This window comes from Epargyreus clarus, unplaced genomic scaffold, assembly GCF_041222505.1.
Source record: "Epargyreus clarus isolate Ecla_fem2 unplaced genomic scaffold, WU_Ecla_fem_2.2 ptg000036l, whole genome shotgun sequence".
Classification (NCBI taxonomy): domain Eukaryota; kingdom Metazoa; phylum Arthropoda; class Insecta; order Lepidoptera; family Hesperiidae; genus Epargyreus; species Epargyreus clarus.
Window position 1 is genome coordinate 3,197,942 of NW_027332241.1, and position 25,683 is coordinate 3,223,624.

Genomic DNA, 25,683 nt, shown 5'->3' on the forward strand with positions numbered 1-25,683 from the left:
TTCGTCAAAATTGTGGGAGTGAGGTAGCAATTTAGGCAATCGAGTGTTTAAATTTTTTTCTAAAATTTTCTAATTTCTGATTTGTTTTTAAAAAAAATCTGTTAGTTAATATACCTTTTTTGAGTGTATCATTATGTTTTCATCATATCACGATGTTGATAAATAATTTACACATAATTTCGAAAAATCGTAGGATGAGATATTAAATTAAAATTATTTTCCATGATTTCCTAATTTCGAAGTCTTGTATCTTTTTGACGCCTATTATCATTAAACAATTTTGACCCTAAACAGAGCAACTCAATTCGGTTTTAATTTTCCAAAAATTGTTTTTCCTTTCCATTTCCATTAGAACTAAAGTCATTGAAAGTCCTTCCCGTGATTTGACGAAGTTTTAGTTAATTAAGGAGACGGGAGGTGGATAATTCTTTCATAAATTATTCATAGGGTATTCAAGGGCAAGGCAGGTCATCTGCATTTTTTATGAATAAACGACCATACAGTCGGAATATTTTTTATAATATAGGAGTAGCAGACGAGCATGCAGTCTTTCTGATGGTGAGTGGAGACAGAGCCCCCTTATATGAGACTAGTTTTTGCCCGCGGCTTCGCCTGCGTTTAAAAGAAAATAAAATGTCATACTAACATACATAAAACTGAAAATTCGTACCTTCATTGGAACGACAGTGGCGCCATCTGGCGAAAATTGGTCGTACCAGCTCTGGAACTTTCGTAGGCTCATGGACAAGAACTTTGCTAAAGACCATCACTTGATCAAATGCATAGTTTACGATTCAATCCTTACTAATATCGATTAAAATAATCGATTTGTTGGTCCAAAAAATCGATTATCCGATTAATCGATCTTAGATCGCCATCCCTAGTTCCCGTGGGATTTCGGGGATAAAAACAATCCTATGTCCTTTCTCGGGTCTCAGACTATCTTTGTACAAAATTTCATTAAAATCGGTTCAGTGGTTTAGGCGTGAAGAAAAGACAACCAGACAGACAGACAGACAGACAGACACAGATTTAATTTCGGATTTATAATTTTATTAATGATTACTATCTGAGGTTGGCCATAGATGCGTCCGTACCCCTGAGGACTAAGCTGAAATCCCTCGGTGAAGTATGTCTCTTTTAACACACTATTTAGAACAGAACACAGCAGCGCTTAACATTGGTGTTATTAGGCAGAAATAGGTATGACGATAGTGCCGGAGTCGAACCACAAATGGTTTTACCACAGTTACTCTTGATTTATTTATATCAACACAAAATAAAATGAGAAATATTTTGAAGATAGTAGAACCCTTTGTGGTTCGACCCTGCCCCAGGAAGGCAGTTGAAGTTTTTACAATCCATTTACTACTACAACTGTTATTATAATAAATACAATAATAACAATATAACATATTTTAATATAATTATTTCAGATTTCCTCATGATTTCCTTGTGATATGATGATATTTTGTGGCAAGTCTTTAGTTCTCAGAATTCATATAAACCTGCTTCAACTAACATACGTAACATACGTGGCTTCATGAAGCTTAATTCACTAGAATTATTAACTAATTTACGTAACATCCATTCCTACGTTCACATAACGACGTATGATTATCGATAAAATATGCAAAGGGTAAACGCTACCACAAAAATGATACGGCATTTTCGGTATTCGTATGTTAAAGGTTTTGCTTCTCATTACATAAGTATCTTATGATTTTTTTTTAATATAGGAGTAGCAGACGAGCATGCAGTCCACCTGATGGTAAACTACTGGCACTATCTGTAATCAAGCCCAGATAGGATTAGATTCTTATCTTAGGTTGGCCACAGATGCGCCGTTACTCCTGAGGACTAAGCTGGAACGCCTCAGAAAAGTATATCTCCCTTACCACAGTTCAAACCGGAACGCAGTAGGCCTTAACACTGCTGTTATTAGGTAGAAATAGGTGTGGCGGTGGTGCCACCGGAGTCGAACCACAAAGAGATATATAAAGTCTATCAATACGTTATATTACTTAAATCCTAAATTTCTCTAAGAATCCTCCCCAGTAACTTAAAGAGGGAATTTTTAAATCAAAATGTTGATTTATCGCTTCTTTCTAAAAACCAAAAATCTTCCTTTCGAAGATTATTGACGTTCAAAAAAGATTAGATCAAGAATCTACGATTGATTTTAAAATTATTGAAGACCTATAAAAATAAATTTTATTCATCATTAATATTTAATCTGAGTGAGGACCTCGGAGATTTCAGAATACTAGAAAAACTAGAATAGGTACTTACCATGAAGGATTTTTTAAAGTAACTAACTATGAAAGTTTTAAGTAGCTAATCGTTTGAGTTTTTAAAAGCATTTAAGTTTTTAAGTATACTTGTATTTAAAAATTTAAAATTTTAAAAACATTTTTAAAAGTTAAGTAATAAACTTTGTAGTCAGCTTCAGATAGAACCAGTAGTTTATATGGACCCCATTTTTTTACAATATAGGAGTAGTCGACGAGCATGCAGTCCACCTGATGGTAAGTGGCTACTGCCGCCCATGGACATCTGTAATCTACCCCTTAGGATTAGATATTCCTACCTGAGGTCGGCCACAGATGCGCCGCTACTCCTGAGGACTAAGCTGGAACGCCTCGGAAAAGTCTGTCTCCCTTACTGTGGTAACACTGTGGTGTTCAAAACGGAACACAGCAGCGCCTAACACTCACACAGTGTTATTAGGTAGAAATAGGTGTGGCGGTGGTGCCGCCGGAGTCGAACCACAAAGGGTTCTACCACCTCCAATACAGATCCACATGGGTGGCACTTATCACGTGGATTGTGTTTGTTACTTCAGACTTTAAATAATTGTTCAAGTGCGAGTCGAACTCGCACACTGAGGGTTCCGTGCTATCAACATTTAATTTGTTTTTATTTTTAGTATTTGTTATCATAGCACCCATTAAAGTGAAAACATTGCGAAAATTTGAACTGTCTATCTAATAATGTGTGAATAGCGAAAAACGCCAAAAATTAGCGATTTCTTGTATGGCGACCTCCATTAATTTTGTAACTTTGAAAAAGGTTTTTTATAGAGAGGCCACCATCATACATATTCTGAGACAATTTCAAGTGTATATCTATTACGGTTCCACATATAGAGCCCTTTTTTTTTGAGGACTCCGGGATCTCCAAAGGAACGCAACCGGAGTCGTCTTAGCGCGTTGCCCCATCGGGCTCTGCCCAGGTGAGCTTGACGCTCGCCACACCATCTGCTGGGCACGACGGTATGCGACCACACATACCGCCGTCCTTCCCGGGGTCACTAGCTGGGCGGTTCGAGCTCCCACTGTTGCCGCCCGCAACCCCGGAAGCCCCTTTTAGTCGCCTCTTACGACAGGCAGGGGATACCGTAGCCTTATTCTGGTCCCGGAACTACAGGGACAACATATAGAGCCCTGTGATAGACGGATAGACAGCAGAGGTTTCGTTATAAGCCGTTTTTATCCTTTGGTTACGGAACCCTAAAAAGTGGCTGCGGAGGTGTCGTTAGATTCTGTAAATTGTGGAAGTGATTATTATTCTTTTTATTATTTTTTAAGTTTTTATAATAATTCTCGAGTAATCGACTAATTTTCTAACTTGTATATTTGAAACACACAGACATTTAGATTTGATATGTAGATAGATAATTAGATTGATATATCTCTTGACAATGAGATTTCACGAATACAAGTGATTGAATCAATCGGAGCCGAAACGTCTAGTCTTTGATTGAATCTATACGACAAGGTTGATTGAATCGTAAATGTTTTGTGTTGAGATCTTATCGGAATTATACCTTATTCGTACAGGGCCACAGTGATAGTCTTGTGGTTAAAACGCTGCCTCTGAAATCTGAGACACGTATATTTTTCAAAATTGTGTATATTATATGTATGTGTGTGTATATACGTTTTTCTTATTCTATAGTATGCGCAACTAAAATGGCTTGACGGATTTTAACATATAGAATATCGTTGGATTCATTTTAATTGTGGGAATAACGTAGGCTATATTTTTCTGTAGTTATTTTTGTTATTTTTTTATAGTAATTGATATTTACAAACAGACAAACATGTAGATTTATTTTGTTTTTAGGTAGATAAGCTTTTACCCTTGACAATGAGATTGCTCAACAAGTGATTGAATCAATCGGAGCCGAAACGTCTAGTCTTTGATTGAATCCATACGACAAGGTTGATTGAATCGTAAATGTTTTGTGTTCAGATCTTATCGAAATTACGCTTTATATACAGGGTGAGCTTTTCAAATGGACCTTCAGGGCCAAATCCGAATCTATAAGGAATAGTGAATATTAATGCAAGTTTTTTTTTTATAATATAGGAGTAGCAGACGAGCATGCAGTCCACCTGATGGTAAGTGGCTACTGCCGCCCATGGACATCTGTAATCAACCCAGATAGGATTACATATTCCTACCTGAGGTCGGCCACATATGCGCCGCTACCCTTGAGGACGAAGCTGGAACGCCTCGAAACAGTATATCTCCCTTTCCACACCCTTCAAAACGGAACACAGCAGCGCCTAACACTGCTGTTATTAGGCAGAAATAGGTGTGGCGGTGCGAGGTGCCGAGGGTGGTGGGAGTCGAACCACAAAGGGTTCTATCACCTTCAAACAAGTAACAATATATTGATATGCTTCTCCCAGGCGTTCCAACTTAGTCATTAGAGGTGGCATGTGATCAACTTCAGGTAGGAATTTGATCTTATCTGGGGTTGATTAAAGATGTCCATGGGTGGCAGTAACCACTCACTAGGTGGAAAGCATACTCATTAGTTACTTCAAATTATAAAATAATGTGTATTGCCAAAGTTGTCAATAAAAACACTCTGTATAGCTTACCGCCTACATAGTATATAGTACCATCGAAAATACAGGGTGTCCTTTCCTATCAATCCATACGTCATATACCCTTTGACAGCTCATGGAAGATTGATGGGATATTACGAAATTGAATCTGGGACCTTCGATCAGTTTCAAAACCTCTATGAAATTTTAGTGCAGTAAAAAGAACAGTGATAGCCTAGTTGTTAAGAAACTCGGCCTCGCGATCGAGGGGTACGAGGTTCAAATCCCAGGCACGCACCTCTGCGTTTCGGTAGAAAGGTGTGAAAGATAATAAACGTCTTTCTGAAGGTAGTCATGTATAAATATAGCCACGTATACGGTACGGAGTAATGATATTACAATTACACATAAGTAAGTTACATACGCTGAAGTCTCCGACCAGAATGCCGCTCTCTGTTAATTCGACTCAGTTCGGAGCTTGTATATATGCAAGATATTAAGAAAACTTCGATAGCGTGATTCAGAAACGTGTAGCCATCTCTTGGCGAGTAGCGGGAAGTCGCCCCAGTCTTTTATTACGGTTCAATTTTTAACCAACTTCAAAAAAGAAGGAGGTTTCTCAATTCGACTGTATATATGTTTTTTTATATTAGTTCAGCGAATACTTCGTTGTTTATGAACCGATTTTGATGATATTTATTTTGTTGGAAGGAAAATATTTCCAAGGTGGTCCCAATAAGAAAATCAGGGTGTGATGATGGCAGACTAGAGAAATCGAGGGGAACTTTCAAAAATTGTAGGGGCGACTAGTGTGTTTGTAAGTTTTTGGAGTTTACTCCTTAAGAAACGATTTGAGTTATAAGGCCCGGTACGGAAATTTTATGAGGAGTAAAATCAAGTGTAACACGAAAAGTTGAGGCGTAACGGAAACCAAAATATGAATCAAGAGTGCTTTTATTAATTTAAAATACAGTAAGTTCAAATCCCATATGAAAGTAATTATTACAATAAAAATAATTAGCAATATATAAAACATTAAAACGTCATTAACTAATTTGTTTACATTTTTGCATAAATTAAGTTACAGGTTTGATCATTTATAAACACTGTGAAAAATATGAACATTGGCGCCATAATATGATTAACAATCTTTTATGAACGTTTTCAAAGAAGAGTAACATATAAAATCAGTAAGCAATTGAATAAGATATAATATTAGCAAAATAAGTTTTTAACATAAAAAGGCTTTTGTAAGTTACTGATATATTAATTTAACTTATAAAAATGGATGCATTATTGATCAGCACCATCTATCAACGATAAACGGGCAAAATCAAAACAGTATTAGGTATTTAATATTTATTACAGAATTATTGCTAATGAATTATGTTCAAAATAAGTTATATAAAATTAGCAATACGTTTTAAATGAATTCTAGAATTATAAAACATTCAGAAACAATCCAAATTACATATAAACATGTTTATTGAGTCTCATATAAATTGCATCCGTAAATTGCAACAAGGATATTTTATAGATGGCAAAGAAATTATAATTATTAAGTTTTAAGTTATAAAACGTTTAACATTGTTTTAAATATAAATAATTATATTATATTAAAATTTACTTTAATATAAACAATTATATTAAGTTACCATTATAATATTTGGAATCAAAATACATAGATTGATAAACTTGCAAACTTACAATTTATAAAACTTGCCACTAGATGGCGCTATTTTATATTATTTTGTAACATACTTTATGTAATACGCATTATTGAAGTAATATAAATAATCCGAATAATTACAGATATATGTTTGTTTCTCTTATCATTTTAGCAGATGCGTTCATTTACCTACCCTTTTTTCTATTCGATATATATCATAATTATCATTCGTAAGGAGTAAACTCCAATCGTGCGTCGTAGCTGACACACACACTTTTTTTCATTAAATATTTTCAATTATACATTATATTAATATAAACGTTAGTATGTCATCACTGTCATCAAAGAAGCAATGATAGAACTTAAGCAACTCGTTTAATTAAGAAACTCGGCCTCTTGATCGAGGGGTCCGAGGTTCAAATCCCAGGCACGCACCTCTGATTTTTCAAAGTTATGTACGTATTAGACATTAATTATCACTTGCTTAAACGGTGAAGGAAAACATCGTGAGGAAACCTGAGAAATCTTAAAAAAAAAACGTTTTCAATGGTATTCCTGGCCTAATCCTTCTCATTCTGAGAGGAGACCCGTGCCCAGCAGTGGGACATTAAAGGGTTGATGATGATGTCATCACTAAGTTATTTTTTTAATTGAGGTATTTGTTTTTATAAAGATCTAAGAAATACACACGTGTCTATCTATCTTTTAAGTGATGGACACTTAAAAGATATTACAATTCAAGTGATAAAAACCTGTGACAGACTGACTGGAGGCTTGTAATAGGGTTCTGTTTGTATCATTTGTGTACGGAACCCTGAAAACGGGTCCACAACGGATCTTTAAGCCGATCAGCCTGTTTTCAGAGCCCACAAAATCTGAATTATTCAATAGCTAGCGAATATTCTCCTGAATCGTCCTGAAATCGTATTAAGAGTATCTTCAGGAAATTGAGCAAGGGCTTTAAGTACTCGGGGCGTTGAGATGAAAATTTATGGCCCTTTTATATTTGCAATTGTTATCGCGTTTTTATGAGTACTTTTAAAATGTCTGCCCTTTTAATTTTTTTTTTATAATATAGGAGTAGCAGACGAGCATGCAGTCCACCTGATGGTAAGTGGCTACTGCCGCCCATGGACATCTGTTATCAACCCCAGATAGCATTAGATATTCCTACCTGAGGTCGGCCACAGATGCGCCGCTACCCCTGAGGACTAAGCTGGAACGCTTCGGAAAAGTCTGTCTCCCTTACCACACCTTTCAAAACGTAACACAGCAGCGACTAACACTGCTGTTATTAGGTAGAAATAGGTGTGGCGGTGGTGCCGCCGGAGTTGAACCACAAAGGGTTCTACCACCTTCAACCATAAATGTGGTTCAACTTTGTGGTTAAAATTAGACTTTGAAGGTGGAACTCTCTCTCTGTGTTCAACTCCGGTGGCACCACCGCTGCGCCAATATTTGTTATAACAGTACCCTTACCATGAGTTTTTACATTTCGACAAATATGACTGTTTTGGTATTTGTTTACGTATTGGCCCATACTATTTCCAAGTTCTGACACAATCCGCTAGGGGCGCTAAATGGAAATTGTATGGGCAAATACGTAAACAAATACCAAAACAGTCATATTTGTCAAAACGTTAAAAACTCCTGGTAAGGGTACAGCAGTGTTAAGCGACATACTTTTAAAAACATAGCTTAGGGGTAGCGGCGCATCTGTGGTTGACCTTAGGTAGGAATCTAATCTTATGTGGGATTGGATTGATTACGGGTGTCCATTTGCGGTAGTATCCATTTAACACTTTACTGCATGCTCGTCTGCTACTTCTTTATTTAAAAAAAAAAACTTTTGCTATTTCGAAAATAAGCCACTCACAAAATTGGGGTCCCGCATTTAACTCGAAAAGCCAAAAGCGTGACAGAAATGTTTGAAAAAAATAGTAGCCGCCATAACTTTATTACTAGAAATAGAAATAAACTATCAATACCTATGTATAGAGTATGTAAGGTGGCTATATCTTTCTGGGGTAACTATATTCGCTAGTAGAATAAAATATCCGACCACATCCTGAATATCACAGAAAATAGTTTAAACATGTCGTTAAACAAACACTATGTAAAAAAGCGCACTATAGGCTGAGTGATTATTCGACTCATAAAACGGTGTGGTCTGAAGTAGCTCCAGCTCCACATGTACCATTAGGTTAAGTGCCTATATATAATACTTTATTTTTTTAAAAGATGTGTGTTATGGAGTTTCTTTCGCCGCTTCTTCTCCACAATAAAACACCTTGTGAAGTGGTAGTAGTTTGACATTCAAAAACTGCTTTGTAAAGAACCTATTTTGAATTAAAAAAATGATTTGATTTGATTTAAAGGGAAAATAAAAGGCAAAGGTAAAGTAAAGTTTGAAGGTGGTAGAACCCGTTGTGGTTCGACTCCGGCGGCACCACCGCCACACCTATTTCTGTTATAACAGCAGTGTTAGGCGCTGCTGTGTTCCGTTTTGATGGGTGTGGTAAGGGAGACAGACTTTTCCGAGGCGTTCCAGCTTAGTCCTCAGGGGTAGCGGCGCATCTGTGGTCGACCTCAGGTAGAAATATCTAATTCTATCTGGGGTTGATTACAGATGTCCATGGGCGGCAGAAGCCACTTACCATCACGTGGACTGCATGCTAGTCTGCTACCCCTATTTAAAAAAAAAGTAGATATTATGTTGCTACAAAACAAATTCTAACACAAAATAGGTCCCCTATAGATATTTCCCAACAAGAATTAAAGTTTTATTACATCGAGGCATTTATTCCCGAAGCCTTCGGAATTTTCTCGCGCACGTGATCGGAATTGATTGAATTAAACGCGGGAATAACATAAATTGGTTGCCCAATTGACCAATTTTTCTTGTAGTCATTTGAGAAATAGAAGTATTAAAATAACATGGATTTTTTTATATAATGTAAGAGTAGCAGACGAGCATGCAGTCCACCTGATGGTAAGGGGCTACTGCCGCCCATGGGCACCTGTAATAACCCCAGATAGGATTAGATTCCTATCTTAAGTCGGCCACAGATGCGTGGCTACCCCTGAGGACTAAGCTGGAACGCCTCGGAAAATTCCTTACTTGTCCTTCAGACCAGAACACAGCGCTTAACACTGCTGTTATAACAGAAATAGGTGTAGCGGTGGTGCCGCCAGAGTCGAATCACAAAGAGTCCTACCTACCTCTATCTAAAGACTAAGTTAGAACGCTTCTAATGTAAGTGTCAATCTCTCCATTACTACCCTATTTGAAGCAGAACACAGCATCTCTACAGTATCCCCTATGCTTTCACACTAGGATTCCCTGTGTCGTGGGTGCCACACACACATAGACGAATATACAAACACTCGGACCCAGAACTCAGAAATCCATTCAGATATCTGTCTGGACGGGGATCGAAGCCGGTACCCTCTGTGCGTCACACCGGTATAGTGGCAGTTTCGCCACACGAGTCAACAACTGAAATAAAGTAAAAATTAAACGTAAAACAAACCATAAAAAAGTGTTAGGAGTTTTAAACTGTCCCTAAGGTCGACCAGGGCAGTTTACTATAACAACGAAAAAACAACCTTTGTCCTATAACAAAAGTCATTAGGACCTACAAATAATTAACATTGTTTACATTAAACAATGTCTGTATTTAACACTGACTAAATACATTTAAAAATAGTCCTAATTTTATGTAAACGTCATTTTTTGTTTCAGGCCAATAATTGTTTAAAGAATCCTAATTACTTTCTTTCTTTAATTACGAACAATTCTCTTCTCTTATATAACGAAAATGAAAAGATTTGAGATATAAATTAACAATGCTAAATGAAAAGTAAATATTTCTAATGAAAATACTTCGAAGTTCTTAAAGATATCATTGTCGTTGAAAATTTTGTGTGACGTAATAATGGCGATAATGTTGGTCAAACAGACCTTTTATTTTTTGACGAAGGGGAAACCTTCAAAAGGTACCTGGTGCCGTGGGAGCGACACGGGGTTATGTGGGATTTTTACCGCACTAAAATCTCCCCGGTGGCCGTCCTTGGCGCTGCGTAGAGGACTCCGGGATCTCCAAAGGAACGCTACCGGAGTCCTCTAGGTATGTTGCCTATGTCCCTGTAGTTCCTGGACTAGAATAGGGCGAGTTCTCCAACAAGCGCTGAGAACGGCCACAGGGGGGGTTTTAGTGCGGTAAAAATCCCACATAACCCGCCGTCGCGCCCACGTTCTTTGAAGGTTTCCCCCTCGAAAAGAAAAAAAAGGCATGTTGCCTATCCAACCTGTAGTTCAGGCCATAGTCCACCGCGCAGGCCAAGTAAGCATTGATAGACTTCAATACCTTTATGAACTTTTTTAACTTGGAGCCGTGGAGATTCCTTCACGATTTTCATTTATCATTAAAACATGTAACAATCAATTTCTAAAACGCATATAACTTCTTACACTAGAAGTGCCTGGGATTCCTAACCTCGTACTCATAGCAAAGGAAACCTAATTGGAAACAGCTTAACTCTGACTGCATTTATATTCGGTGACATTTCACAAAACTTTTTTAAAAATAATTTCAAAATCAAATCCAAGTCATTTTTCATTCGCTAGAAATTTTCTTTTACATTTTTAGCAATTCATCAAATTATAGCCTTCAATTATGAATCAGCTGTTTAACTGGCATCGTTCAGTTTGCTAATTACTGAGCTAATTGCCTTAAATACTTAATTGACGTAATGTTTTAATTACTGTTGATAGTCTTTATTTACTTCGTTTTAATTCTATATAATTAGGTTCTGATTTAGGAATTTAAGGGATGTTTGAAAATGTTTTTCATTAAATCCTATTACCACGTCAAAATTAATAAACATTAAAATGTATATCAAATTGTAAAAAGTTGAAAGTGGTAGAACCCTATGTGGTGTCTCTCCGGTGGCATCACTGTCACACCTATTTCTGCATAATAACAATTACTACTGCTGGCCATGGATATTTGTAATCAACCTCAAATAAGATTACATTCTGATATAAGGTCGCCCAAAGATACTCCGTTACCCCTGGGGACTAAGCTGGAATGCCTATGCTGACATGAAAAAGTGTAAGTAGCAATCTTCAAACCAGAACACAACAGCATCGCTTAACATTGCTGTTATTAGGCAGAACCTCAGAGGGTTATACCACCTTGCAAACTGCCCCGCTACTGATACGGGCTACGGGCACTGGTCTCTTCTCAGAATGAGAAGTGTTAGACCATACTCCACCGCACTGGCCAAGTGCGTATTGATAGACTTCACATACCTTCACATACCTATTTGTTTCAAAGGTATGTGAAGGTAAGATCTCTCAGGTTTCCTCACGATGGGTTCCTTTACTTTTTTTTTATAATATAAGAGTAGCAGACGAGCATGCAGTCCACCTGATGGTAAGTGGTTACTGCCGCCCATGGACATCTGTAATCAACCCCAGATAGGATTAGGTATTCCTACCTGAGGTCGGCCACAGATGCGCCGCTACCCTTGAGGACTAAGCTGGAACGCCTCGGAAAAGTCTGTCTCCCTTACCACACCCTTCAAACCGGAACACAGCGGCGCCTAACACTGCTGTTATTAGGCAGAAATAGGTGTGGCGGTGGTGCCGCCGGAGTCGAACCAGAAAGGGTTCTACCACCTTCAAAACAACGCAAATATAACGCATTATAAATTATTTTTTACTTTTAAAGCAAGTAAAAATTAATTTATAATGCGCACATAACTGAAAAATCAGTGCATGCCTGGGATCCAAATCTCGGACCTCTTAAACGAGAGCTTCAATCACTAGGCTACCACTGCACCTGTCCCTGTAGTTCCGGGACCAGAATAGGGCTACAGTATCTCCTGCCTGTCGTAAGAGGCGACTACAAGAGGGCTTCTGGGGTCGCGGGTGGCAACAGTGGGAGTTCGAACCGCCCGGCCAGCGGACCCGGGAAGAACGGCGGTATGTGTGAGCGCATGCCGCCGTACGCACCAGACGGTGTGGCGAGCGTCAAGCTCACCTCGGCGGAGCCTAACGGGGCAACGCGCTAAGAGGACTCCGGTTGGGTTCCTTTGGAGATCCCGGAGCCCTCTACGCAGGGCCGAGGACGGCCACCGGGGGGTTTTAGTGCGGTAAGAATGCCACATAACCCTGCGTCGCTCCCACGGCACCGGGTACCTTTTGAAGGTTTCCCCCTCATGAACAAAAAAAGGCTACCACTGCAATTTCCCGAGTGCCACCAATCCGGTAGAAGTCATATTATCCAAACATTACTCAATATTTATTCAAAACACAAACTTAATTTAAATGTAAATTACACTTCAAAGTGCCAACACCTTTGATTGCGTTGCATCGCTAATGAAATTGATTAAAATGTAAATATATCTTGATTGTACCGTAAATATTAATATACTCGTACATATTTTAATCAATTAATTTTTATTTGCATTTGTTTTTTAGGGTTCGTTCTTAAAGGGTAAAAACGGGACTTTGCTAAGTATTCGCTGTCTGTCCACTTGTCCATCTGTCTGTCATAGGTCTCTATCTTGAATCGTAGTAGATAGACACTTGATCAAAAATATTTAAAACTAGTTTTTGCCCGCGGCTTCGCCCGCGTTTAAAAGAAAATAATATAACATACTAACATACATAAAACTGAAAATTCGTACCTTCAACTTTGCTAAAGATCATCACTTGATCAAATGCTACTAATACTACTACTAATATCAATTAAAATAATCGATGTTTTGGGTCCAAAAGATCGATTCTCCGATTAATCTATCTTAGATCGCCATCCCTAGTTCCCGTGGGATTTCCGGGATAAAAACTATCCTATGTCCTTTCTCGGCTCTCAGACTATCTTTGTATAAAATTTCATTAAAATCGGTTCAGTGGTTTGGGCGTGAAGAAGAGACAACCAGACAGACAAACAGACAGACAGAGTTACTTTCGGATTTATAATATTATATAGTAAGTAATAGTAATAGTAAATAGTAAACAGTAATAGTAATAGTAAGGAGTAAGGATAAGGATAACGGGGGATGCCATATAAGTAATCGCGACTTTTCTACTAATATTACACCTGAGAAATAAGTTGGAATGCCTCGGATAAATAAGCCTCCGTTACCATACCTATCAAACCAGAAAACAGCAGCGCTGAACACTGCTGTTGTTAGGCAGAAATAAGTGTAGAAGTTATGCCGCGGGAATCCAACCACAGAGGGTTTTACCTCCTATAAACAATTAAATTTTGTCTGTAATAAATACAGAATCTAGCCTACTTACATATCAAGGGAGATCAGAATAAGCGTTTGTTACATAAGTCTGAAGTAGTTTGTACTCAGTAAACTTTGCGAAATTTCGCCAGCGTTTCGTTATACAAATAGTCATTGTTTGAATAGTAGAGGATTTGGTTAACTTTGAAAGTGATTGGTTTGATTTCGCATTACTTTTTGGAACGATATTTGTCTAGTCTAGATGTGTATTCAGAATGATATTCATTGAAAAATTTTGGTTCAAAATAGTTTATTCTTATGTATCCATCTACGACGGTCTACAGTCCACAGAATAGTTTACTTGCGCAGATTTGCATGTACAGTACCCTTACCAGGAGTTTTTACGTTTCAGGTATTTGTTTATGTATTGGCCCATACGATTTCCTAGTTCTGACACGATCCGCTGGGGGCGCTGATTGGAAATTGTATGGGCCAATACGTAAACAAATACCAAAACAGTCATATTTGTCGAAACGTAAAAACTCATGGTAAGGGTACAGTTCTGTAGCGATGGCATCGATTGACGATGATGCACCGTACGGTGTCACACGAAATAATTGATTTTTGATCGCCTGTATAGGTTCAAAAAATTGCACAGGGCCTACCACCATCTTTTAAAAACCATCACAGTTCAAAAAAGTTTTATTTCCTCCTTAAAACAGTAAAATATTCCGTCATACACAGTTGAACAAACTTAAACCCTTTTTAATTTTTCGCTTATCCATTGTATAAAACCAAGTGAAATTGTCATATTTTGCTTAAAAAGTTAAATTTCCTGCAAAAAAAGAAAAAGTATGATTAAAATAATATTGTTTTAAGAGATGGTAGTAACCCAGGTCAATTCCTACACACAGTCCGGTCTCTCTGCGCAGGCATATCTGAACAGGTAGACCTCTCCGGTGCACCGTAGTGTGTATGTCAGGGACCGTGCGAAGATTAGTATCCTTACCATGAGTTTTCAAAACATCCCACAATTTTACGTTACGTTTACTCAATCCATTATTCTGTTAAATTGACGATGACGCACCGTACGGTGTAACACGAAATAATTGATTTTTGATCGCCTGTACAAGTTCAAAAAACTGCACAGGGGGCCAGTAGGTCAAAGATGGTGGTAATTATCTTTTGAAAACCATCATAGTTCAAGTAAGTTTTATATCCTCCTTAAAACAGTAAAAGATTCCGTCATACACAGTTGAACAAACTTAAACCCTTATTAATTAATTAAATATGACTCTCATTGTCGGCGACTAACCGATGTTATTTAATTAAGAATTGTAATTAACTTGTTTTTTATGTCTGTCTGAATATGTTTTTATATGTTGAATAAGAAAAATACATTACGTAAGTTTTAAGTTTAGGGATAAGACACGGTAGATGGCGCTATCGGTCGCATTTGTTGTATTTTATTCGAGTTTTTAGGTATTTTTATGAAAATTGTATTATAGGTTAAGATTTTGAGATTAAGCCATGTTTTATATTTCTAATGTTTATGTTATCTCCTAGAATATGTTTCTAGCTTCATATTGATGTACGATTAGTAAGAATCAATTGTGATAATTTCGAGATAATTAGGAATATTGACATGTGAAATGACGTAACTTGTAAATTTTTGGTATATTTTCACGAATAACTTTATAACTAATTTAGGTATGATAATGTAACTTATGTGGCTAAATAGGGCTAATTATGAGGATTCCAACGATGTATGATACATGTATGTAGATTTTGGGAAATTAATAAAGAAAGGGTGAAAACTAGGTCAGCCAAAGCGAAAATGACATGAAAATGGGCCTAAAAAGCGCGGCTCTCTTTACGGTATTGCTCTGGGGTAGCTCAGAAAACCAGTTTTCCGGCCTTAGCATGGTCTCAGCAGAGAAGAATACGAAGAAGACTCCTGAAGAAGAAGAAGACTCCCGAAGAAGAAGACTCCTGAAGAAAAGAAGACTCCTGGAGAAGAAGAAGACTCCTGGGGAAGAAGAAGGAAAATCTGAAGACGGAAGCGTTCCTGCGCAAGAAGAGGAAGTAGGGGTTAGGTCGGGATAGGGAAGAGGCTTTGGCTGGCCTACACTCTTGTTTCTATTGCACGTCAATTATTGTTTCTATTGCACGTCACCCCTTCCCCGCACCTACCCTCTCTACGGCACGGGACAGGCGCAACTCCCCGACGCGACGACTATCACCACGAGCGGGCTTCCGGCGCCGGACGGAAGAAGGCCGTCCGTACAACATCACGCCCGCACCCCTATACGGTCGCAGGTTAGGTGGCGGCGTGGCATACCACCACACCGCCGAACACACAGCGCCCCGCGACATCAGCTGGTCCTTCGAGCCGGATCATCGTGCTAGTCGTCATATCGTCGGGTTACTGACGCCGCCATGCCAGTCACACGGAGCCAGAGGAGAACCTCGTCGCCGAACCAGTCTACTGCGCCCCGCGCCACGGAAAGCGCGCAGGGGACAACTGACTCTTCGGGGACATCGGGCACCGCAACTGAGGGTACGCTTACAACATATGAGTCTAGAGTCACTTCAGGCACCTTGGCGACTGTTCCAGCTACTCCAGGTGTTCCAGCTGCTCCAACTGCTGCAACAGCTGGAACCCGGAAAACGCGGTCGGTGAAGTCGACGAAACGTCGGGAGATGGAAGCCAAGCTGGAATTGGCGCGCCGACAGCTGGAAGAGGCGAAGGCAGCTGCAGAACTCGCCAAGGCGCAATGGGAGCTGGTCCAGGTGGAGAATGAAGAGTCCGAGGTCGAGGATGAAGACTGGTCGCATAACGCGAACATCCACACATGGGTGCAGTCGACGGTGGAGAGGATGTCCGGGGAGGGGCATCAGGGGGAGGTGTCCGGGGAGGGGCACCGACTGGGGGCGTCCGGGGAGGGGCGAGCCAGTCAACCTCCAGTCACTATCGTCAAGCCTGAAGACCAAGCGGAACCTTCAAGCAACGGGACCAAGGAATTAGCTGAGGCCATCATGAAGGCCATTAGTGTTGCGCCGAGGAATGCATCGCAACCTAACTACGTACATGAATTACCCGACTTCGATGGAAGAAGCGAAGAATGGATCGCCTTCAGGACGGTATATGAGGACACCGCACCGCTGTTTACGGATGCACAGAATATGGCGCGGCTGCGGCGGTCAATTAAGGGCACGGCAAGGGAGGCTATCAAGAGCCTATTATATTCAGAGTGCCCTCCTGAAGAAGTAATAGAAGCTCTTCGTCGAAGGTTTGGAAGACCAGAAGCCCTGATCCTCATGGAACTGGAAAAGGTAAAGGATCTTCCTAGGATCAACGAAAATGCGCGCGACATCTGCGTGTTCGCCAGTCGAGTGAACAACACCGTCGCGACAATACGGGGGCTAAGAAGACCGCAGTACCTACACTCACCTGAAATGGTAAGGATCATCGTGAGCAAGATGCCGGCGGTATTGCAGTATCGGTGGTACGACTTCGCCGCCGACGCAGAAGATCAAGATCCAGACCTGGTGCATTTAATGAAGTTCCTCAACAGGGAAGCGGACCGGTGTGGACCATACGCGACGCAGGAGACTACGCAGCAGCCGCGCCAGCCTCCCAGACGTCAATTCACGAACACCACGTCCGAACAACTGGAAGAAAAGAAGACCTGTCCACATTGCCAGTACGAGCATCACTTCGAATGTCGCAAATTTCTACAGATGCCAATGAAGGAACGGTGGGACGTCGCTACCAAGTCGAAGATGTGTTTCAAGTGTCTTCAAGGACGACATCGGAAGGAAACATGTCGGCGACCACCGTGCAAGACATGTAAGCGGTGGCATCACTTCGTGCTTCATGAAGAACGATGGGATCACCCGAAGCCCGAAGAGAAGAAAGAAATTGCGAATAACGTCATGCTCCCGGTGAACACTGCAAGGACAGCGAAGGCATATTTGAAGATGGTTCCTGTTGAGCTATATGGACCGAAGGGAGCTGCCCGGATCCTGGCGTTACTGGATGAGGGGTCAACTGTCACGCTTCTCGACTCTGCGGTTGCAAGACAAATCGGCCTCAAAGGACCCGTGGAAGCACTCACCTTGGAGACCGTAGGTGGGAAGACCATCTCCAAGCAAGATTCAATGAAGGTCAACGTCAGATTGAAGGGAATGCACCAGACCAAGAAGAGAACCATCTCTGGGGCCCGTACGATAGATGACATCAACCTGACGCCTCAGAGATTGGAAATAAGAAGGATTGAAGAATGCGCTCATCTCAAGCCAATGTCGAAACAATTGCATTATGAAGAAGAGTCACCCAAGTTGTTAATCGGTCAAGACAATTGGGAGCTCATCGTGTCCAGAGCCACACGCAAGGGGAAAAGAGGTCAACCCGTAGCATCATTGACCTACTTAGGGTGGGTGCTACACGGGTCCGATGGAGCAGCATCAAGACCTGTGAACTTCGTAACCTGCGCGCACGTGTCTTCTAAAGAAGAGGATTTGGAAAAGGTCATCAAGGAACATTTCGCCGTGGAATCGTTGGGGATCCAGCCACGTCGACCGACCACAGACATAGAAGAAAGGGCTCTGGCAATTTTGGAAGAAACGACAAAGAGATTGGACAATGGGCGCTTCGAGACCGGCTTGCTATGGAAAAACAAGGAAGGGAAAATGCCTGACAATTACAAGCAAGCGGAAAACCGGTTAAGGAACATCGAAAAGAAACTGGATGGGGATCCGGCACTAAAGCAGGATTATGGAAGTCGGGTAAAGAATCTCAATAGTAACGACGCAACGAGGGACGTGCCCAAGGACTTCGGGAGCGGACACAGATGGTTCAATGGACCTTCGTTCCTGGCACAAGAGGAGGAAGATTGGCCGAAACCACGTACCTTCAAGGCGGAGCTCACGGGAGAAGAGAAGGAGAGGTCAACTGTGGGGGCAACGAAGCCCGTTGATCGACATCCAACTCCGAACCCAGTCAAGTTTTCAAGTTGGACTCGACTAGTAAGAGCGACCGCGAGGGTACTACAGTTCGTCGACCTGTGCCGAAAGAAGAAACACGCAGTGAACGTGTCCCGTAAGTCTGAGCGTCAAGATTCTACCTGGAAAACAAATAAGAAGAAAGCCAAGGTAGCAATGAAGCCCGTGAACAAGAACACCCAAGAAAGGAGATTCATTCCCCTCGAACCCGACCAAATAAAAGAAGCCGAAAAGATCCTATTACGAAGAAGCCAAGAAGAGAGCTTCCAAGATGAAGTACGCTGCGTCAAGAAGATGAAGCCATTCGAGAAGAATAGCAGGCTTAAGAAACTGGATGTCGTCATGGAAGATGGATTACTACGACTCCGAGGAAGAATCGACGCGGCAAGACACACTCGGCAAGATAAGAAACCTGTGGTGTTAGACAGCAAGCATCACATCACCAGACTGCTCATCGCGTACTACCATGAAGTATTCAACCATGGTAACCACGCGACGGTGATCAACGAGTTGAGGCAGCGCTACTGGATCCTGGGACTACGGTCTGCAGTGAGAGCGACGGTTCATCGGTGTCAGTGGTGCAAGGTGTACCACGGCACGCCACGACTCCAGCCGATGGGGAATCTCCCGCTGGAACGGTTACGGCATGGGGAACCGCCGTTCACATGCACCGCCGTGGACTACTTCGGGCCCATGAGCATCACGGTGGGTCGGCGTCATGAGAAGAGGTGGGGCGCTCTGTTTACGTGCCTCACAACCAGAGCCGTCCACGTGGAACTGGCAGCATCTCTGTCAACGGACTCCATGATCCTGGCGCTACGAAGAATGGCAGCAAGAAGGGGGATGCCGAAGACGATCTTCAGCGACAACGGCACCAACTTCGTGGGGGCCAACAAGGAACTTCAAGAAGCCCTCGCCAGCCTCAACAAAGAAGACCTCATCACCACAGCCGAGCGGATGAGCATCAGGTGGAAATTCATACCACCTGGGGCTCCGAACATGGGCGGGGAATGGGAGCGCCTGGTCCGTTCCATCAAAACGGCCTTGACGGTTACCCTCAAGGAAAGGCATCCCAAGGAAGAAGTCCTGCACACTCTGTTACTGGAGGCGGAGCACCTGGTGAACTCAAGACCTCTTATCGAAGCCGACGAAGACAATGAAGAAGGTGCCCTCACTCCCAATCACTTCTTAATTGGGAGATCCTGCGGCACAAGATTGGGGACATTCACCGACGAAGACCTCACCGGCCGGCGCACATGGAGGACAGCGCAGCGACTAGCCGACCACTTCTGGAGCAGATGGGTGAAAGAGTATCTTCCAACTCTGATCCCGAGAAGAGTCGACGCGAGAGCTGCCGCAAGGGACTTGCAGTGTGGAGACACGGTCCTAATAGTGGACTCCACGCTGCCACGAGGAGCCTGGCCGAGGGGTGAGGTGGTCCGAACCTTCCCTGGGCCCGACGGTCGCACCAGGATATTGGAGGTGCGCACTACGGGGGGCGTGTTGAAACGTCCCAGCTCCAAGTTGGTGCTGCTGGTACCAGCACGGCGTGATGAAGAGCAAGCGGTCGACGACACAGGCGGTGGAGCATCGACCAGCGAGCCAGACTGCGGGGAGGCGGTCGTCACGTCGAGCCACGAGCATGGAGTCGCCGGGCCAGGAGTTGGTGCTACGCACGAGGGGGAGGATGTCGGCGACTAACCGATGTTATTTAATTAAGAATTGTAATTAACTTGTTTTTTATGTCTGTCTGAATATGTTTTTATATGTTGAATAAGAAAAATACATTACGTAAGTTTTAAGTTTAGGGATAAGACACGGTAGATGGCGCTATCGGTCGCATTTGTTGTATTTTATTCGAGTTTTTAGGTATTTTTATGAAAATTGTATTATAGGTTAAGATTTTGAGATTAAGCCATGTTTTATATTTCTAATGTTTATGTTATCTCCTAGAATATGTTTCTAGCTTCATATTGATGTACGATTAGTAAGAATCAATTGTGATAATTTCGAGATAATTAGGAATATTGACATGTGAAATGACGTAACTTGTAAATTTTTGGTATATTTTCACGAATAACTTTATAACTAATTTAGGTATGATAATGTAACTTATGTGGCTAAATAGGGCTAATTATGAGGATTCCAACGATGTATGATACATGTATGTAGATTTTGGGAAATTAATAAAGAAAGGGTGAAAACTAGGTCAGCCAAAGCGAAAATGACATGAAAATGGGCCTAAAAAGCGCGGCTCTCTTTACGGTATTGCTCTGGGGTAGCTCAGAAAACCAGTTTTCCGGCCTTAGCGTTTCTCACAAACGCCCAAAGATTCTACACGCGCAAAAGTTAACGAATGCGATACGGTTTCCGTTCGGCCCAATACAGGATTGCAGTGACTTGGATTACAGTGTCTTGGATTGCGGTGGCTTGGATTTCGGTGTCAAACGGATTGCAGTGCAGGACCCCCGGTTGGAGACCTCAGGTTACCGCTGGAGAGCTCCGCGCTAGCGAGAGGTAAGACCCGAGTACCCCCCATTCCATCTTTTCGCGATTACCCTCCGCAGGCTTGCTTTGGGGTGCGAGTGAGAAAGCACCATTGTGTGCCTCCGAACACTACCCTCCTTTATTGGATAAAGAAGGGTGTGCTGGAGAGACCGCGCGTCAAGAAGAACCGTCGTCCGTCGCTGGCACCCTCACTGGGCTTTGCACCAGCGCACTTCACCCGGTGGGGGGATGGCCGCGCGGCGACCGAAAAAGGAGGAGGAGACGCGCCGGTCCTCCGGCGCTCCCTCAACATCCGTGGATGAGGGTAGGCGCATAATGGTGCGCGACTTGTTCGCGCCCCCTAGCGAGCCAACTCGTCCAGCGGAGGACCCCCTGCACACGATGTTCGTGCGCGGGGGAAGACGGGGTACTCGGAGGCGCGTAGCCTGCCGGGAGGTCCCACTGCCGACCACCAGGCCGGAGTCGGACGCACCCCCCGAATTACCCGAACCCGAGCAAGAGGAAGGCCCCGGACAGGACATGCCGACGCTGGACCCAGAACCAGCACCTGCACCTACAACACCACCTAAGAGGGCGAGTAAGATCCCGAGACGGGTCTCGCCCTCAGACCCAATCCTGGAGAGACCAGCGAAGTTGCAGGTGCTGGAAGCGTCGACGGGAACATCCTCCGAATATGAGGATAGCGTGGAGGAGCAGAGCGCTGGCGTGGAGGCTGCTGCTGCTGTGAAGGTCATCGCGCACCGGTCACCCCCGCGTTCCCCCTCCCCATCCCCCCCGCCCCCGAGGGCACCCTCCGTCGAGGCCGGCCTCGACTCAACCTCGTATGTGCAGATGGCATCGAGGTCGTCACCGTCCGGCCACACGGAGGCCACCGAAAACCTATCCATTCCCGCCCAGCCCCCTACCCTTCCTACCCGCGAAGCCGCGAACGAATTGTTGTCAAGTGTAAGTAGGGATAGGGATATTGATAGTCCGGCCTCGCCTAGTGGCTTGAGGCAGGGCGTCACGTATGCTGCGGCAATGTCGACACAGGCGCCACGGAGTGCGCCCACCCCACCATCCCCGACAACAGCGGCTGCTGACTCAGCACCGCGTTCACCCGTCGTTGGTGGACCATCCCAGGGTCCTCGAGCTGACGACAGGCCCAAGGGTTACCCCCCCATTGTGGTGGAGCGGTTCCCAAATTGGACGCAGCACTTCGAGGTGCTGCGAGCCCGATTGGGTCGCGCGCCGAGCGCACGGCCCTATGGACGAGGGATTAGGTTTATCCCTCAGACGCCCGAAGAGTACCGGACGGTCCAGGCGTTCCTGACCGACTTAGCAGGCACAGAGCCAGATCTCTCCTGGTTCTGCTATACGCCGCGCGAGAACCGCCCCACTAAGGTGGCTGTGTGGGGCTTGCCGGCGGATACGAACCCGGAGAGAGTATGCGGGGCGCTCAGGGCGCTTGGATTTCCGGTACGTTTCGGGACGTACATTCCACCGAGGCGAGGACGCCCGGGTTGCACGTTTCACGTGCAGATGGACCACTTGGGCCAGGAGGAGCTCGCCCGCCTTTACAGGGTGGACGAGCTACTTAACATGCCGGGGGTGGTTGTCGAGGCGTGGAGGGGCCGAGGTGGCCCGGCCCAGTGCCACCGCTGCCAAGGCTTCGGCCACGCCTCGTACAACTGCTTCAAGCAGCCGAAGTGCGTCCGTTGCGCGCAGGGACACGCAACTCGGGATTGTCCCCTACCGCGCGATGCCCAAGCCAAATGCGCCAACTGCCATGGACCGCACATGGCCAATGATAGGCGATGTGCGGTTCTTAGGCGAGTGGCGCGGGCCAAAAGCATCGCGCTACCACCACCTATTCCCGGCCCTCGTCAACAGCGGGGCGCCGCACCTGCTCCGGCGCCTCCAGCCAGGAGCCGTGCGCCGCCCACCGCAGTGGGGCCCTCAGTGCGGCAAGTGGAGGAGTATGAGCCCGCGGCCGGTGCATCTCTAATGGCACCGGCGAGGCGCCCGACGTCTGCTAAGCGTAAAAGGCATAACAGGCGTCGGAACGCCGCGCGTCTTAGGAACCAGAGGGAGACCCGGCGGGTACCCCTCGCCGAGTCGACCCCCCAGCCGATGGAGACAGAACACCCAGCTCCAGAGACGCATCCGGCCGCGGGGCCAGCCCCCGCTCCGGCGGTGGAGCCGGCCCGGGCACAGGTAGTTCCTGAGTCCGCGCCGGCCCTACAGCCGCGACAGCCCGCTCCGCGCCCCCGCCGTGCCCAACTCCCGGCCCAGCCTGTCGCAGAGGAGGGCACCGGCCGCAGGAGACCGCAGAGGCGGCTAAGGATCGAGGAACCGGAGGAGCGACCAACACCCCGCCCCCGTCAGACCACAACACCGGTCGCCGTTGCGCGGCCCTTTCGTGCCCTCGGGCTTGACACGCCCGCAGATGCCCTTGTCACAGCAGTGCAGTCCATCTGCGAGGCAGTGGCCCGGCACCCGGACTTGGTTGCGGCCGTGCAACGGATTGTCTCAGACGTCCTCGGGGTCCGGTGCAGCGTCCCTCAGGGTGCTGTACTGGAATCCGGGCGGCGTCACTAGACACCTGCAAGCGCTGCGTGGTCTCATACAGGCGCAGGACATTCACGTCGTGCTCCTGGGTGAGACCAAGCTGCGTGCAGGCCTCGATCTAAGGCTACCTAATTACCACGTGTACCGGCGTGACGAACAGACGCCCACGGGATTTCCCTTCAGGGGAACCGCGGTTGCGGTTCGACACGACTTGGTACACGAGGAATTGCCACACCCGCCGTTCACCCATACGCGCTCCATAGGGGTAGCGTTGAGTGCGGCGGGAAGGGACCTGCGACTCTATGCGGCGTATCGCCCACCAGGTCCCCAATTTGACCCGCAGGACATCTCGAACATCATGGATGGTGGTGCTCCGACCTTGGTGGCTGGTGACCTCAACGCCAAGCACTTGGCTTGGGGGTCCAGAGTCATCAGTCCCGTGGGACGGAAGCTGTATGAAGACTCCGAGGCTAAAGGCTATGAGGTACAGGGTCCTGAGGCCCCTACCCATATCCCCTCGGACGAGTCCCACCGCCCAGATGTCCTGGACATCATACTCCACAAGGATCTCGCGTGTCCAGTCCATGTGGAGGTGTTGTATGACCTGGACACACAACACCTGCCCATATTGGTCGTTCTTGGCCTTGGGGCGGCGTGTGTGGAACCCCCCAGACTCCGCAGCAAGACGGACTGGGATAAGTTTAAAAACACTTTAAATTCCATTAAGTTTAGCGGCTCGCTCTCCTCCACCGAGGGGGTCGAAGCCGCCACCGAGGCGGTTCAAACCTCAATTATTAATGCCCTGGCGGCTTCGACTTCGCAGTCCCCTGTGGAGACGGGCCGCTACAGTACACCACTCCCAGTCCGTCTTAGCGAAATGCTCGCTAAGAAGCGTAAGCTGCGCGAGCTCTGGGCGCGCACACGTTGTCCCCGGGTCAAGCGCGACCTGAATGCGTTGGCCGAGCGGCTGTCTGCTGAGATGGCGGAGCTGCGAGGGGCCACCTGGGAGATGAGAATCGACCAGGCTGGCGAGTCGCAAACGTCTCTCCATCATCTCAATAGACAGCTAACTCGCGCTAAGGTCCCCGTCACCCCTCTCCTAGATGGCGGGGGGAGGCGGGTCCACGCAGCAAAGGACCGCGCGGAGATACTTGCGGAGTATATGGAAGAGCAGTTCTCGCCCCATCCACCCGCACAGTCAGCCTCCGCGCATCACGAGGATGTAGGGCGTAGAGTAGGGGATCTTCTTAGGGACCCGACACCGGCACTCGAAGGGATCGAGTTTATCTCTCCCACTGAGGTAAGGAAGGCGGCCTTACGTCTACCCAGGCGTAAGGCTCCAGGTCACGACGGGATCCCCAACGCGGCGCTAGGTATGCTGTCCAGAGGGGCCCTTGTCTCAATGACTCGGGTCTTTAACGCCATCCTACGCACAGGCCATTTCCCGACCATCTGGAAATTAGGGAAGGTAATCGTCCTCCCGAAACCGGGGAAAGACCGCCGTCTCCCGGGTAACTACCGCCCCATAACCCTGCTATCAACCACAGCTAAGCTGTTTGAGAGACTGGCGTTGAAACGACTGCGTCCGTTCCTTACTATAAGGGACGAGCAGTTCGGGTTCCGCGCCGGTCACTCTACAACGCTGCAGCTCACGCGGGTTATTCATCATTTAGCATCCGAGCTCAACTACGGCCGTCACACGGTCGGCGTCTTTCTCGATATTGAGAAGGCGTTCGACCGCGTATGGCATGAGGGGCTCATATGCAAAATGATGAATACACCTGCCCCGGCGACGCTGATACGGTTGATAGCATCGTTTTTAAGTGAGCGGCAGTTCTATATTTCGGTCGAGGGCGTCGCCTC

The 25,683-nt window shown here is 45.0% G+C and overlaps 2 protein-coding genes across 2 annotated transcripts in view; both read left to right on the plus strand.

Moving 5' to 3' along the window:
• The window catches only part of Syt7 (Synaptotagmin 7), a 586,971-nt gene that overhangs the window by 91,225 nt on the left and 470,063 nt on the right, over nt 1-25,683 (plus strand). The window lies entirely within an intron of this gene.
• On the plus strand, nt 17,508-20,463 carry LOC140756813 (uncharacterized). Its single transcript, XM_073092348.1, has one exon. It carries the CDS (start codon nt 17,542-17,544, stop codon nt 20,461-20,463), a length of 2,922 nt encoding a protein of 973 aa, XP_072948449.1. The 5' UTR covers nt 17,508-17,541.